The 15,618-nt window shown below is 36.2% G+C and overlaps 1 protein-coding gene across 1 annotated transcript; it reads left to right on the plus strand.

Moving 5' to 3' along the window:
- The first annotated feature begins 3,098 nt into the window (after positions 1-3,098).
- Positions 3,099-12,814, plus strand: LOC103718174 (probable galacturonosyltransferase 14). The gene is made up of 6 exons (XM_008806876.4): positions 3,099-3,539; positions 6,112-6,170; positions 6,295-6,450; positions 8,433-9,020; positions 10,103-10,405; positions 11,961-12,814. The coding sequence occupies exons 1-6, from the start codon at positions 3,329-3,331 to the stop codon at positions 12,246-12,248; spliced, it is 1,605 nt and encodes a 534-aa protein (XP_008805098.2). The 5' UTR covers positions 3,099-3,328; the 3' UTR covers positions 12,249-12,814.
- The last annotated feature ends 2,804 nt before the right edge of the window (positions 12,815-15,618 follow it).

Genomic DNA, 15,618 nt, shown 5'->3' on the forward strand with positions numbered 1-15,618 from the left:
AATATTTGGCATGCTATAATGATAGCTAGAACACTCTTATGAAGAACATCAAAAGTTTTAAGTGCTCTCCAAGTCTTTTTTTTTTCTTTCTGTTTTATACTGAATATATTCTGTCTGCTCCCCTCTATTTCAATCATCTATGAAACTAAACATCTCACATCACTCAATCTTATACTACAAGTAGAAGAAACATGCTTAGAATATGGTGCTAAAAGTCGCCATGCAAACCAATAGGCATTTAAAATTAACATAAATGGGAGGAACATTATATAAACTACCATATCACATGATTTATGTTCACTTTGAGCAAGGAAAAGTTTTTAAGTTGAACCTTACACAAAGGACAGATCATATTAAAATAGTATTTTGCAAGATCTGCCTTCCTCAAGTGGAGGAAGGCATGTGCATTGTGGTTAAAATTATGCCTATGGCTTATACTTGGTCAGAGTGCCATTGAAAGGGAGGACGTGTATCCACTTTATCCTGCATCAACTCAGTATAAGCCAATCAACTCATCTTATTAATAAAATGCACAAAGTCCTTCATTATACATTCCCATCCAAGGTATGCGAGGACCATGCGAGCGTATATTTAATCGCATATCGATTATTCGCTGGAAAGATCTTAGATATTTATATATGATCAAGAAACTTAAATAATATCTTCATGCTAGCCTTTTTGATGAGATCCTGAGTTGTTACAAATAGTATCAGAGCGGACCTAGCTCATGGCCCATGTCGACTAGGGGGACACTGCAGCACAGACTCATTGAGACTAACTACGAGCCGATCATAGTACTTGTGATTAGATTTGAATGGATTTGGACCTTTAGCCTAACGAGTACGTTAGGATTTAAATGGGAAAAGTATGTAAGGATCCGTGTTTAGTCCTACCTCAATTATTCGCTGGGTAGACCTGGGTACTTATATAATATCAAGAAACCCAGATAATATTTTCTAGCCATTAGTCTAAATCGAACAGTACGGAATGTACCGTACTGTACCAGTATGGATGGTGACGGTATGAGACGTACCGTACTGTACCGGAATAGGTGGTATACCGACATTCGGTATCAAAAAAAATATATTAAAACTTAATAGTTTTCTGCAAACAAATTGCCCCCAAGACAGAGTACGAGCGAGTTATTCTCCAATAGCCTGCTCAATTTTATGGCCACCAGTCTCGTCCTTCATCTATGTATCTGTTGGCTAATATTGTTCTTCTTGGTAATATTAGATATTGCTCTTCTGATGCCAAGGTGCCAAAAAAAGGAGTTGCGTATAAACTAGGAATATAGAGGTGTCAGCCTGCCAATATAGCAAAGACATAGAGAATGCTTCAGGGAAGTGAGATTAGACTATTTGAGAAGTGATACAAGGATAATACAACGGTAAAATATGATTGTAAGTACTGCATGATATTAATAGGCACTCGGTACCACAGGGTGAGGAGATATTAGATGATGTAAAGTTTCATGTGTTACTTATGACTATATACACTATTTCTCACAAAAAGTTATGACAACAAAAAGTCATCACATTGGTAAATAGGATTGCTCTACACTTGTTCTTATCTTTCCGGTCAGAGTCCACTTTATAGTGGGGAAGAAAGAATCTGAAAATAGGAAATCTTGTACCTAGTATTGACTTAGAGAAAAAACCTATTGGCTAACCAGAAAAAAAAAATACTTGAATGCATCAAGAAAAAAAAATAATGCTACAAAATAAATGATAAACTTCATGTCATACTCCGAATAAACCCTTTAAATCCATCGGCCAATCATTTTACGAGTTAAATAGAAATATTATTAGCTAATTATTGAGACCATTGTGTGTTTTTTTATAAATAAATTAAACTGTTATATGCATTTTATGCAACAATTATGATAATTAAACAATATTGCATGTCTAGGGTTCTGATAGTGAAACTTTACTCTTTGATCCATCTTTCTTCATCAACCTAATCTCTATACTCTCTCTTTCAAATATTTGTTGGCTTAATACCTTTGAACTCTTAAGACTTATAGACATTTCTAATAGTTTTCACCAACCCTAAACCCTTCAATGGGTATTTACCAGCTCCCACCGGCCCTTGCGTCAAAGTCTTCCTACTAATATTAACCAGTCAAATTTGCAAACTAGCCAACTCCAAGTAGATAGGAAGGGCTTTCAAATATCACTTGTTTAAAAAGCTACTGATATCTTCAGCTGATTTTGTTGTTTTCATAACAAAAAATTAGACACTAGTTATTATGTCCTTAAAATTAATAGAATATAAATATTAAACTTTACTAGAACAATTTGTGCAATACAACTATCTTTGGTAATATCACCACCTTAACTCTAATGGTCAGGATGTTAGGTACAAATCTAGTTAAATGGGGACAATATTCAAGACTTCCAAAGTATAGAAAGACACAGACCAAGCGAAGTCATTTAATTATATCCCTATCCACTTATAGCTCAATTTAATCAAAACCTTAATCCTAAACTAGTTGGAGTCTATATCCTCTTATCAACCCACCAAGTTAAGTCATTTAATTATGCCCCTATCCTCTTATAGCTCAACTTAACTAGTTGGAGTCATATCCTCTTATCAACCCATTGTTATATGAGGTTTACTTCCTTCATTACCTTTAATTCCTCCACGTCAACCCCCTACAAATAGAAAATCACCCCTCATTTTTTTCCATTTTCCTCTTTCTCATTCTCTTTTTTTTGTTGACTGAGGATCCGAAACCCCAAAACAACTAAAAGTTTTTTTTTTTTTTTGGGTACAGCGGCTTCATATTAATCTTGTGAGCACTGCTATAAAAAAAATAAGCATTGATTAATGAGTTTATTTCTTATTTTTGGTGTGCTTTTATGCAAATATATATTCAAATTATTTATTAAAAAAAAAGTTCAAACAAGGAGGAAGAAAGATAGAATAAGACAAATCTTTCTCTCTCTCATGGAAGGAGGAAAGAATCTTCCCACCGACCCACCCATTCCATAAATCATCGTAAAAATTAAATAAATAATAATAATAATAATAATCGTAAATTTTTATTTTAAAATTTAATATAGTATAGAAACGAGAGAGAGGCAAACTTATGAATCGCTCCTACCCCCGTTTTCGGGTCCCCAATGTCGGATCGGGAGGCCTCCCAAAATCCCACCTCGCGTTCCCTCCGCTCCGTCTCCGCCGCCGCCTCCTCCTCCCGATCCGATCGCCGCTGCCGCCGCTCGCTTCGATGGGCCGCCTCTGCTGCTAGGGCCGCCGCCGCCGCTGCCGCCGCCGCGATCCCCACCTCTGCCGCCGCGACGGGTCGGCGTCGGCGACGACGATGCAGCTTCGGATCTCGCCGAGCATGAGAAGCATCACGATATCCAGCAGCAATGGGTTCCTCGACTCGATGAAGGTCAGGGTCGCCGCGCGCCACGTCCCCTACCGGACCCTCTTCCACACGATTCTCGCCCTCGCCTTCCTCCTCCCGTTCGTCTTCATCCTCACTGCCGTCATCACCCTCGAGGGTGTCAACAAGTGCTCCTCCCTCGGTAAGCGAAACTCCTTTTTTCTTGCCCGAAATTTCGACTTTTTTCGGCTGCACATTGGTTCTGATATCAAATGGAGGTGTTTTCATGGCTTTATGGTTGTGAATGGGTGCGTTCTTGGTTGATCCGATGAGCTTCGGATTTGAATTGGTCGTGAATTCCCATTTCCTGGTGAAAAGCTCCAATTTTTAAGCTCAATGTTGGTTTTGGCATCGACTGGAGAGGTATTCAATGTTTGAGTGATTGCAAATGCGTGTGTTGTGGGTTGATCCAATTTCGGTATTGATTTGGATGGGCTGATCCAAGTTGGGTATTGTTTTGGATGGGCTCTTTTTGCAGTCCTCCCTCATTAAGCTCACCATTCCCTTGCCAAATTTTGAATTTTTGAGCTGATAGTGGTATTGGTTGTGTAATGTTTTGGGTGGTCTTAGATTGGTTCTTCATGAGTTGATCTGCTATGGTTATGGATTGGAATTGCTGGAATTGTTCTGTTTGGATTGTTTTTGACTCATACCTCAGTGCTCAGCGAGCTCACATTTTCTTGCTAAGCTTTCGAAATTTTAGTTTGGAGGTTAGTGTTGGCTCCAAAAGAGTTGGTATAATGGTGGATTATATGTTGATTTGTACTGGTAGCTGTCTTTTTATTATTTGATGGATGTGGGGTATAATGCTTGGATTGGCAGATAAGATGCTGAGTTGAGCTGGGATGATCTTTAGTCTTCTGGTTCTTTGATTGACTGTTTCTGAATTTGCATTGCTGACTTTTAGCACGAGTGATCTTTTTTTTTTTTTTTTTTGATACTATTCTGGCTTTTGATTCTGACATCTTGGATTTTGATCTTTTTTTTGATACTATTCTGGAGTTCAGTCTGGCCGCCTTCTTCATCTGCATTTAGGATGATTGGGCTTTAGCTAAACTGAATTTCGGTTACAACTTTCAAGGTTTAGGTTTTGTTTGTAGATATTCTTTCATTCGTCTGATACTTTTTGTAATGTTCGCCACCTCCCTGCCCCAAAGAAAAGGAGTTTAGCCTAGCACTTATATTGTTGCTATACTGTTCATCTTTTTTGGCTTTTGCTTTCCTTCAACCAGGTGCACCTTAAAAAGAACTTTACTCTGGTTGATTACAAATTATGTCATAATTGCTCTCTTTTTCTATTTTGCTTAACTAGGTTGCTAGAAAGTTATTTATTGCTAGAAAGGCCTCTGTCAAAGGAATCCTATCTTTCCTTGGTGAATATTCTTTTAAGAAGATGATATCATACTTGAGTAATGAAAGGTTTAGTTAAGGACTTTGTAGTTACAAGGGTTCCAATGTCTTCCGTATGATGATGTTGACTTCTTGTTATGAGGAGAAAAAGTTTGATAGATAGTGAGGTTTACTACTTATTAATTTGTTTTAATTGTGATTATGATGTTCAGTGTAAATTAGTAAGAACACCTCAATTAGAATCGACATGGATGATATGAGGCTCCTGGTGGTTTCATAAGCTCCTGATAAATTGTACCCCATTGCAGTTAGGAAAATTTAAAGTGCACAATTGAGCAACAAAAGCTGGGAAATTATTGCAATAATATCCATGGTTCATGCTAGGAAAAAATTCCTCCTCATGATATTTGGGGGAAAGAGTGGACAGCAGGAAAAGCAGGAGTATTTGTGAAAAGAAAGCCAGACACAATGGTGTTTTAGGAAAAAGAATAGTACTTCTGTTGGATAATGGAGGATGAATTCTTGTCTAGAGAACCACCTTGTTGTCTTTTGCACTTTTCTTGCCTTTTGGGTATTCTTTTTACCTTATCATTTTGATTGTCTGGAATGCAAAACTGAACCTTCCGTCACTTTTCAAATTCTGACACTCTTTAGTGAATTATCACATCATCTAAATGAAAAGGGTTGATGATGAATTTGGATTTAAATTTGACCTTCAGTTGTCCAGGTTATATGATATGTATTTCATTTTTCTTTTATTCTTCTATACTCTTATTTGGTTTGTACTTGGCATCTTACATTAAATCAAGTTACATGCAAACTGTGACAGTTCAATTAAGATTTTATGATTTTCTCCTTTTAGTTCCTGTTTTTTATTTATTTTTCATTTCAAAAATCATTTTTCCATTTGTGACATTTTGGATCGACATTGTTTTTTGTGGCAAAAAACCAAGCAAGCCATACTTAAACGAGAAGCTAAGCAGTTAGCATAACTGCTCTCGTGGCACATTCCTGTTAAGATGTTAAATTCAATGAAGCTAAAGTTGTATACTCTATTAACCTATCACAAGGACATCAATATAATGATTGCACAAGCCAAGGTAATCTAACCAGGGGAAATGACTATATGCATAAATTTGGCAATGAAAGGGACTGTACTTTATGCTGCTGTCCGACAGCTAAAGCTTTACTCTGGCAATGAAATGTACTGTACTTTATGCTGCCATCCGACAGCTATAATTTAGAAAAATTCAACATATGACTGAATAACAGCACAGACAAAAAAAACACAGGAGGAAAAATTTGAGGATTCAAAAATCTATGTTGCATGCATATCTTAACTTTCATCTTTTTCTTTGTTCCAGATTGTCTGGGAAGGCGACTAGGGCCAAGGTTCCTTGGTAGGGGCGGTGATGATTCTGCGGTAAATATTGACATTTTACTATATATGCTTTGTTTGTGATGTCACAATCACTAGATGGGTTTGATTTGTGAATGAAGAACATAATTGCTCTGTTTTCTTGACTAATCTGATTGAATTGGTGCAGAAGCTTGTAAGAGATCTGTATAAGATACTTAATCAAGTGGATTCCAAGGAAATTCCTGTTGGACTGGTGCTGCCTGAATCATTCAGTGAGTTTCTTACTGAAATGAAGAATAACCAGTATGATGCCAGGACATTTGCCATAACATTGAAGGCCACGGTATGCAATTGGCTGTATGTTTTTTTATCCATTTAGTCGTTGCATTGTTGAGATCACTGCATTGGAGACAGATTCAGATATGTCAGTTGTTTTCCTTATTCAGTAAGAGAACCAAAATATCTCTGTTGCCATTTATTCAATGATCAGCATGTCTTTGTGCATGAAATCGCTGGATATTATGTGCTTGAGATTATTTGTTACACCCTGAAATTTCAACTTGCTGCAAGTCCCAAGATGTACCATTATAATAATCAAAATATAATCAAAATTTAAAATCCTTGAAAAAAATCATATGATCCAACAATATATGACAAATACATTGCAATTTGAAACATTTGAGACAAGATCCACTTTACAACGTAAGCACATTTCCTAATACATTATACCATACCTCCAATTTAATCAAATTCAATCATAAACACTATGATCGGCCTATGGACAGCTCTAAAAGGCCCGTGCTATAGTGTTCGCAAGTCCACATGGGCCATGGGCTAGTTTCTTAGCTTGGCAAGGTTGCTAGGGCTTAATCGTGGAGAGTATGTGAGCACGCCCACGCAGGCATGTATTTGCACTCCCACTTTGCTTGGATGCTGGGGAGCTCGTACGTATTTATACAAACCAAGTTGCCCAAAATATAACTTCTTAGCTAGCCTTTTTAGGTAAGGTGCTGGATTGTTGCAATATAGCACATGTATCATTATGTAACATAGTGTATCAATTTGCACACTATGATGCTCAAGATATGATGAGTTTGTATCATGCTAGTTAGGTCTTCACATGATTATTATATGATGGTATGATACTCTCTGAGTTGGAATTACATATGTATGCAAGCATCAAAGGAGACCTAGAAACATTTGATTCGTCCTAATGGTCTTAGAGTTCCTGATTCTATTGCTTCTAGAAAGCAGTTAGATTGCAGATTGTACCAATGGTTTTTATAGTGGAATTCATGTATGTTTCACTCACATTAAAGTGATTCCTTTTCGAATTCTTATCCTTTAGTGCGCTTGTAAATTTAGCATCAAAATCACTATGCTGTTCAACATTCTGCAGATAGGGTGTTGACTATGCATATTCATTCACATAATTGTTGATGTGTGATCTCTTATGTCAAATGTGCACCTAACTGTTGCACTCTGCCATTCTTATCTTAGAAGACTTCTGCCAAATATGTTTTCAAGATATTGATCTACATAAGTTTGGTAGGATCCATTTAGTTTTTGTTTATAAGTTGCACCTCATTTGTATGATTCGACTTGGTAAAGGCTTAAAAAGCATATCATAATCATCATCAAGCAATATACTATATTATGCCAGTATTGTGAGATTTAAAAACAAATGTTTCATGCCATATTGTGTATTGGTTGCCCTAGAACAAAAGGATATCCAAGTTTGTGAGAAGATACTTCACAAATATATACTTGAAAACCCTTGGTTTATTATTTAAACAATCCTTATCGTTTTATCAACAAGATTGACATAGTTTGATATTTAATCCACATGTTTGGCTGATCTACACTACAATGCTTCTTGTATATGCATTTTCTTTTACATTTATATCACTAATATAAATACTTTATGTTATATCAACAACTCCAAACCACAACTTAGCAACAAGGAAAGCAGATCTTGCAAAACATTACCTTTTCAAATAGTTCCAAATTGCAAATCTTAAATAAGAACCAGTTGCGTTATTACTTGCATCCACATTTTGCATTAGTAATGTTTAAGAACTGATTTGCTAAAAAACTGAATAACTTTACATTGATAAATGTAAATATATGTCTTTTCCTCTGTCGTCCATATCATATTGATGAGGTCAAAACTTGTAACTATTGATTTATATGATAGGATATTTAGTGATACTATAAATCATATTTGCACTTATTTCTTATGAATATTCTCTGATTACACCTGAAATTCTGTATTTGGTAATTGTAAATGCTTTTTAAGAAACTTTTTTTAACCGATCATTGCAGATGGAAAATATGAACAGAGAGGTCAAGAGAGCAAGGTTGGCAGAGCAGTTGAACAAACATTTTGCTGCAAGTGCTATTCCAAAAGGCATTCATTGTCTCGCTTTACGTCTGACAGATGAGTATTCTTCCAATGCTCATGCACGAAAGCAGTTGCCACCTCCAGAATTGTTACCCATGCTCTCGGATAACTCCTACAAACATTTTATTCTAGCAAGTGATAACATCCTTGCAGCTTCCGTTGTTGTCACCTCAACTGTGAGATCTTCTTTGAAACCTGAGGAGATAGTCTTTCATGTCATCACCGACAAGAAGACTTATCCAGGGATGCATTCATGGTTTGCACTGAATCCTCTTTCTCCAGCCATTGTTGAGGTAAAAGGTGTTCACCAGTTTGACTGGTTGACAAGAGAAAATGTACCTGTTCTCGATGCTATAGAGAACCACCATGGTGTCAGAAACCATTATCATGGAGATCATGTCAAAGGGATCAATGATACTGACAATCCAAGGGTTTTTGCTTCGAAACTGCAGGCCAGGAGTCCAAAATACATTTCTCTACTCAACCATCTCCGTATTTACCTGCCTGAGGTAAATATACTCGATCGTTATAGATATTCTTTGATGCTGTAGATTAATCTACTTTTATTGAAGATTGTTAGGGAACCTAATGAAATTGCTTTTTTGCATGAGACTAAAAAGTTGCTTTGGCAAAAAATTAGTGGAAGGCCTGGACAAAAGCTGAATGTTTGCTCAAGCTGCTGGGAAAGGTTGAAACTTGGATTGTGGGGAACCTGAAATCAAAAGACATGAGAGAGAGAGTAGCGAGAGAGGTGTTTGAATGCAGGAGTTGGGTTTTAAGATGGATTAAGATGATTTTGCTTTTCAAAAAATGATGTTTCAAGAGTTGAAAAATGGAGGGGAGGGAGAGAGGGAGACTTGACATCCAAGATGCTTGGGTGTTTCATGAGGTGAAAAACAGAGGTGGTGACAATAGAGCAAGGGAGAGGGACTTGACCTTAAAGATACTTAGGTCAGGAGGTGGGGAGACCTCCAAATTCTTTTTTCTTCTGGCCATAAATATAGGATTGCCTCTAGAGGGTAACTAAAGATGGGTAAGAAAAAGAAATTATGGCAAGGTTCACCGTTTTGGTACCAGACCCTATACCAGTGCCACACTAGCACAGTGTCGGTACGGTACAGTGTGAAATTTTTTTGACATACCGAGTATCGGTATGCCATCCGTACCGGATACCGGTACCGAACAGTATGGTACAGTACGCTCTGTACCGCACGATTCGGGCTGGTATGACATACCATGGATTTTGGTATCGCCTGGTTTTGTGAAGCAAGGCTAATTAGTAGCATAGCTTCACCATTTAAGAAAAGAACTGCAGGACAATTTTTTTAAAAAATGTAAAGAGAGAATCTTACTCACTTGCATGACTGCTAAGAGCACAAGGTTGTTTTGTTTTCCCCATGATGTTCACTTGCAGCCAATTCAACGGTTCTAGTGGACTTGATATGATAAGTCCTAATTCCTTACCTGAATTGTGTAATGAGATTTATGCATTGATCCCATTTGGCTTAGAATGGAATTTATCTTCTTTCATAATCGAGTTATTTTGTTGGCCATCTATGGTGACACTGTGCTTTGTAATATATCCAAACAGCTTTTTCCAAACCTCAACAAGGTGGTCTTTCTTGATGATGATATTGTTATTCAGCATGATTTGTCACCTCTGTGGGAAATCGATCTTGCGGGAAAGGTAAATGGGGCTGTAGAAACTTGCAGAGGCGAAGACAAGTGGGTGATGTCAAAGCACTTCAGGACATATTTCAACTTCTCTCATCCCCTTATAGCCAATAATTTGGACCCTGATGAATGTGCATGGGCATATGGGATGAATATCTTTGACTTAAGTGCATGGAGGAAGACAAACATTAGAGAAAAATATCATTACTGGCTGAAAGAGGTAACATATGAATTCACTTGCCATCTAATATGTGCTTTCAATATGCACATGTAACTATCTTTATATGTTAAATTTTGCATAAAAAATTTTATCCTTATTTCTAATGATGGTATCTTGGGTTTTAGAAATGAATAGTGTACAATCTCGTGCATTCATTTGTATGCTAGTTTGGATTGACCTTCCATTTCCTGGACATACTGAACATCTTGAACAAAATCTCATCAGGTGGTGACAAGAGGTTCAAATTGCATGCATTGATAGGTGCATTTGTGTGTGTGTGTGTGTGAGAGAGAGAGAGAGAGAGAGAGCAATCAGAAACATTTTATTGCATCGTGTATACTTGTCAGATGTATTATATATTTTTTTCACTATACACCCAAACACTCTTCTGTAAGTAGGCAACTAGATTATGAATTGTGTTTCAATACAGATCTTTGGCTTATACTTTTTGCGTCAGAGGAATGCAACTTGCTTTTTCTTCGTGTGGACTTTTATCGAGTCCTGGGGAGCTGTAAAGGGTGCCTCTGTTGTTGCATGAGCAGAAACAGAAATAGGTTGTATTATCAGCCTTGTCTAAACCAAAGTTGGCCTGCCTAGGTGTCTGGAACTATCTATGTGGATCAGTATCAGCTGTAATTAACTGGTAGTATAAGTTCTTAAGAATCTTTTTGATTGTTATAAAGTTTTAGTTAAATAAAACCTGATAGTGTTAGATGAGCTTGACCAGATACTCGAAAATTTAGCTGTCCTACCTACCAACTGGCACTTTAGGTTTCATGGCAACCCCTTCTCCTAGTGAAAAAGTTGCCTTGGCTAGGAAATTGGTACCATTTTTTTGCGGGTTTCCATAATATTTAATGAATGGTATTAAAAGTTCTTACGGGACTTTCTGGTTGTATCTTTTAGTAGAACAGATACTTTTAAACCTGACCACTGTAGAATGGCTGTTGTACTGTATTTGGGTCTATGAACAAAAGGTAGGCATGATCATGAATGTGGAGAAATCTAGGCATGGCAAATGCAGAACCTGAATTGATTTAGAATCACTAGATTATCAGCATACACTTGGATGAGTAGCATGCACTATGTGGTTGGGATGCCTTAAGATTATTGTACCCATAAAACATGATTGCAACAGTACATTATGGAACCTTGAGAAGAATTAACAACAATTCATACAAATAAGAAGTCTAGAAGTTTCTATCTGGGAAACATGATTTATGCATTTAAGCTAGCCGAGTGCTCAACTCTGAACAACAAACATTGTCTGTTGGGGTAAGCCTTTGAATAACCTTCCTTTTTTGCCAGTGACTTAACTATCTAAGGCCACTGATCCCTTTCAGTGTGAGTCATATACCTTCTGATGGCTTTAATCTGATATTTTAGGTCTTGCTCATCTTACTTGCTATTTTTCATCCAAAGCTTGCCTAATAAGAGAAGGGGTCTCAGTTGAAGTTACTGTTTATATTGTAGATTTCACCAAGAATGATTTCATAAGAGCTCAGGGAAGCTCTTAAACTAACTTACAGACCTATATTTATTTTTTGGGTTGCAGAATCTGGTGGCCAATTTGACACTCTGGAAGTTTGGAACATTACCACCGGCCCTTATAGCATTTAGGGGCCATGTGCATCCTATTGACCCATCATGGCACATGCTAGGCTTGGGATACCAGGAGAAAACCAACCTTGACAGTGTGAAGAAGGCTGCCGTGATCCACTACAATGGGCAGTGTAAGCCATGGTTGGAAATTGGGTTTAAACACCTTCAGCCTTTTTGGACAAAACATGTCAACTACTCCAATGATTTCATCAGGAATTGTCATATCTTTGAGCCTCAATGATAGATCAGAAGATTGGACAAGTTAAAAGAAAGGAGGTAGACTGATGTGAGTTTTGCAGCTCAGGACACAGCATACATAATAGAAATATGGGTTACACAACCTATGCAGATACCAAGATATCACTGGCGGCATGAGAGATTCTTTAATTTGTAACGTATTGATGCATGCTCTCTTGGTATACTTCATCAAAGCCTATCTGAGGGGATATAATATCCCTTTTCTGGTGCATAAGAGCAGCTAAGTGTAAAGTGCTCACAGAAGTGCAGTGGAACTGCAGACTGCACTGGTCAGTCTTACAGGAGCAACAAAAGGCCTGGATTGTTGTTGTTTCAGGCACGCCAAATTGATTTTTTATCTTTATCTTCTTTTTTCCCCTTTCCTATATATTTTTTGTACTCCCAAATTTTTGTTTCATGCTGTTAAATGTATTCATCCGGTAATTGTTAGAATGTAGACATTTGTTAGTGCAGGGATCCCATTGAACTTGCAGGGAACTGATATTTATTACCATTTCATGAGATATTATTGGCAATGTGCCGATAATTTTTTCCTATTGGATTGTGTTATACAGAATTGCTTTCTTTACTTTGGATAATGCATCTTTTTTTTCCTCTGTGCAACTGAATGACAACTCCTGACACTAAGTGCCTACAGGAAGGATTATACTAGAAATACCTTTAACAAATTCATGGCTTAATGTCAGAAAATCTCAAGATTCTTCCTTGTACGGTGATGGGATGGCCAAAGAAATTAAGGGCCTGTTAGATATGTTGTTTTTGTGCCTTTCTTTCCCTACAAATATATGAAACATTCCCATGGAAATTGATGTCAGAGATAGCATTTGCATGGAACATCAGCCATTCTTTTTATTTTCATTTTTTTAAGTCATAAAATTTTGCCACCAAAAGTTCCTACGGTCTCACAAACAATTTTAAAAAGCAGAAGGGTTTCCATACATACTTATTCATTCTGGTTTAATTCTTTACTAAGATTTTTGCAGGAAACAGAAGCAATACCCAATGGACACTAAATTTTCTCTAATTCCAGAGTCCCTCTAATCAGGGAGGACGATTAGAACGCTATGGGTTCTTGGGATAAAATCCTGCCAGGGAGACCCATTTTAGGGATGTTTTCTTTTTTTTTTAGCCTTTTGTCAGTCTCCTTTTTTATGCTTCTGGATTATGCCTGTCTATCCCCACTTCTCCCTTTCCTTTTTCTTTTACTTGCAGAGTTTTTCAGTTTTGAATCTTTGCCGAAACATTGTTCTCTATCCTCAAATGAATGAACTCATTTGGTGCATGTTATAATAAATTGATGCAAACAAATAATAATTGATGCACATAATTTGATGATGGGTGTATGCATTAGACATGTCAATGCATATATAAAAAATGTTTATATAGTAATCATGAGAAAGGAGTCAATTGTCAACTAAACTTTACTATAAATTCTTTCCACAAAAATAAAATGGCCTTGATTTGCAAAAGCATAAATAAATTGGATTTATCTTGTAAAATTCTTATGAATTTATCTTGATGTATTTCAGCCATGGGGATCATGTGAAGTTAATAGATATTACATGAAACAGACTGCACATGATTTAGTAAAAAGATTGTGTTGAATGTGGATTTTTTTGCTTTCCCCTATTGATGGTCAATGTGGTAATTCATTTTAGATTTAAATAGGTGTTTATAGCCTGATTCTTGCTTACATATGAATTTATTTGTTTCTAATGCATAACATAATAATGATAAGATCAAGCCAAATAAGCCACTGCATGCCATGGTACTCTCTCCACTTTCTATATATCAATTTAACTCTGAGGTAGTAAGTGCTCATGCCATAGAACAATAAGGGAGCTGATAAATCTCATAAAGAGTACATACAAATTTTAAGTTAAATAATATCATTCATCTTTCAAAAATTTATGAGGACCTCTAATATTTGGAAATATTACCCACAAAGAAAGTATGCATACAAGAGGTAGTAACTTTGTATACTATCAATTGATAGTACATGAGTAGTTACGATTTAATTGCAAGTTGTTCTTGATTAAATAATGCATGATGCATGATTATTACCGTACGATTTTTGAGATAATAAAAGTTTGAATAATTTCTCATATAAGAGTCCTCAAAATATTGAATCAAGGAAAAAATTAATAAAGAATATGATAGTTTGAAACTATTAAAAGAACACAATAATTATACTAACCAGAAGTATAATTCTTCTAAATATATACATATTGTATCAATTATTAAAGAAAGAGATGTATATACATAAAGTTGTGTTTCTCAATAATGGTAGCCGCATCCATTTCATGCACATAAAAAGATCTTTTTCTATATGGCCTGATATGATTGGTGTGACTTGGAGGAATTGTTCCAATATTTTGTTGCTAACACTTTATAGGACTAAGCATACAAATGGATGCTTGAAAATATTTTTTATGTTTCTTCGATAAGAAATCTGGATGGCCAACCTTAGCATCATAAGAAGTCCTTTTTAGAGCTGGCATGCTCCACAAAACCGATTATATGGTTGTGGATTTTTTAAGCCAGGTATTTGAATTCGGATCTTGAAAAAAACCTTAATGTATGAATTTGTATCTGATATCCGAAAAAAATCTGAATATCCAAATCTATATCTGACATTCAGCAAAATTGTAAGCAAATGCCCATAACCGTATTTGAATCAGATCGGATACAAAGATTTCTATATAAATTCAATTTGAACCGAACATGAAAATAGATTCGGTAGGATAACATCCAGACTTTTCAGCCCTAATATTAAAAAACAAAAAATATATACATGAAGTTGTGTATCTCAATGATGCTAGGCAGCATATATTTCATGCATATGAAAAGTTTTTTTGTCATGTGGCATAACATGATTGGTGTGATTTGTAGGAATTGTTTGAATATTTTATTGCTAAGCTAACACTGAATGGGGGTGTAAGCGTACAATTAGATGCTTCAAAATATTTTTTATGTTTCTTAAATAAAAAATCTACATGACCAACCTTAGTATTAAAAAAAAACCTTTCGAACTTGGCACCACATGACAACAAGGGATTGGTGCAATTCATGGGTGTTCATTGATGTAAAGCACCAATCCTCTTATGAGAGATGGCCTTGGAGATTTTTTGCAGTTACAAGGATGGGACCCAAAACATCAATAATTTTATCAATTGTGTGATTCTAAACTCTTTTGGTAAGCAATCCACTACTATCTATTTTAGAGGAACAATCGCTTATGGTTCCTATTACTAGCCTTTTTTAATATTTTCTTTCTTTCATAAAGAGAGTTGTAAGAGTTTTTTCTACTATAGTATTTCTAGTCATACAGATTCTTAGTCATAAAAGAACTC

This window comes from Phoenix dactylifera, chromosome 15, assembly GCF_009389715.1.
Source record: "Phoenix dactylifera cultivar Barhee BC4 chromosome 15, palm_55x_up_171113_PBpolish2nd_filt_p, whole genome shotgun sequence".
Classification (NCBI taxonomy): Eukaryota; Viridiplantae; Streptophyta; class Magnoliopsida; order Arecales; family Arecaceae; genus Phoenix; species Phoenix dactylifera.

Excerpts from the sequence above, each read along its gene's own strand:
- LOC103718174 (XM_008806876.4), top strand. The coding sequence starts at position 3,329 with ATGCAGCTTCGGATCTCGCCGAGCATGAGAAGCATCACGATATCCAGC. Across the intron at positions 9,021-10,102 it reads TCCGTATTTACCTGCCTGAG|CTTTTTCCAAACCTCAACAA; the intron begins GTAAATATACTC and ends ATATCCAAACAG. Across the intron at positions 10,406-11,960 it reads ATCATTACTGGCTGAAAGAG|AATCTGGTGGCCAATTTGAC; the intron begins GTAACATATGAA and ends TTTGGGTTGCAG.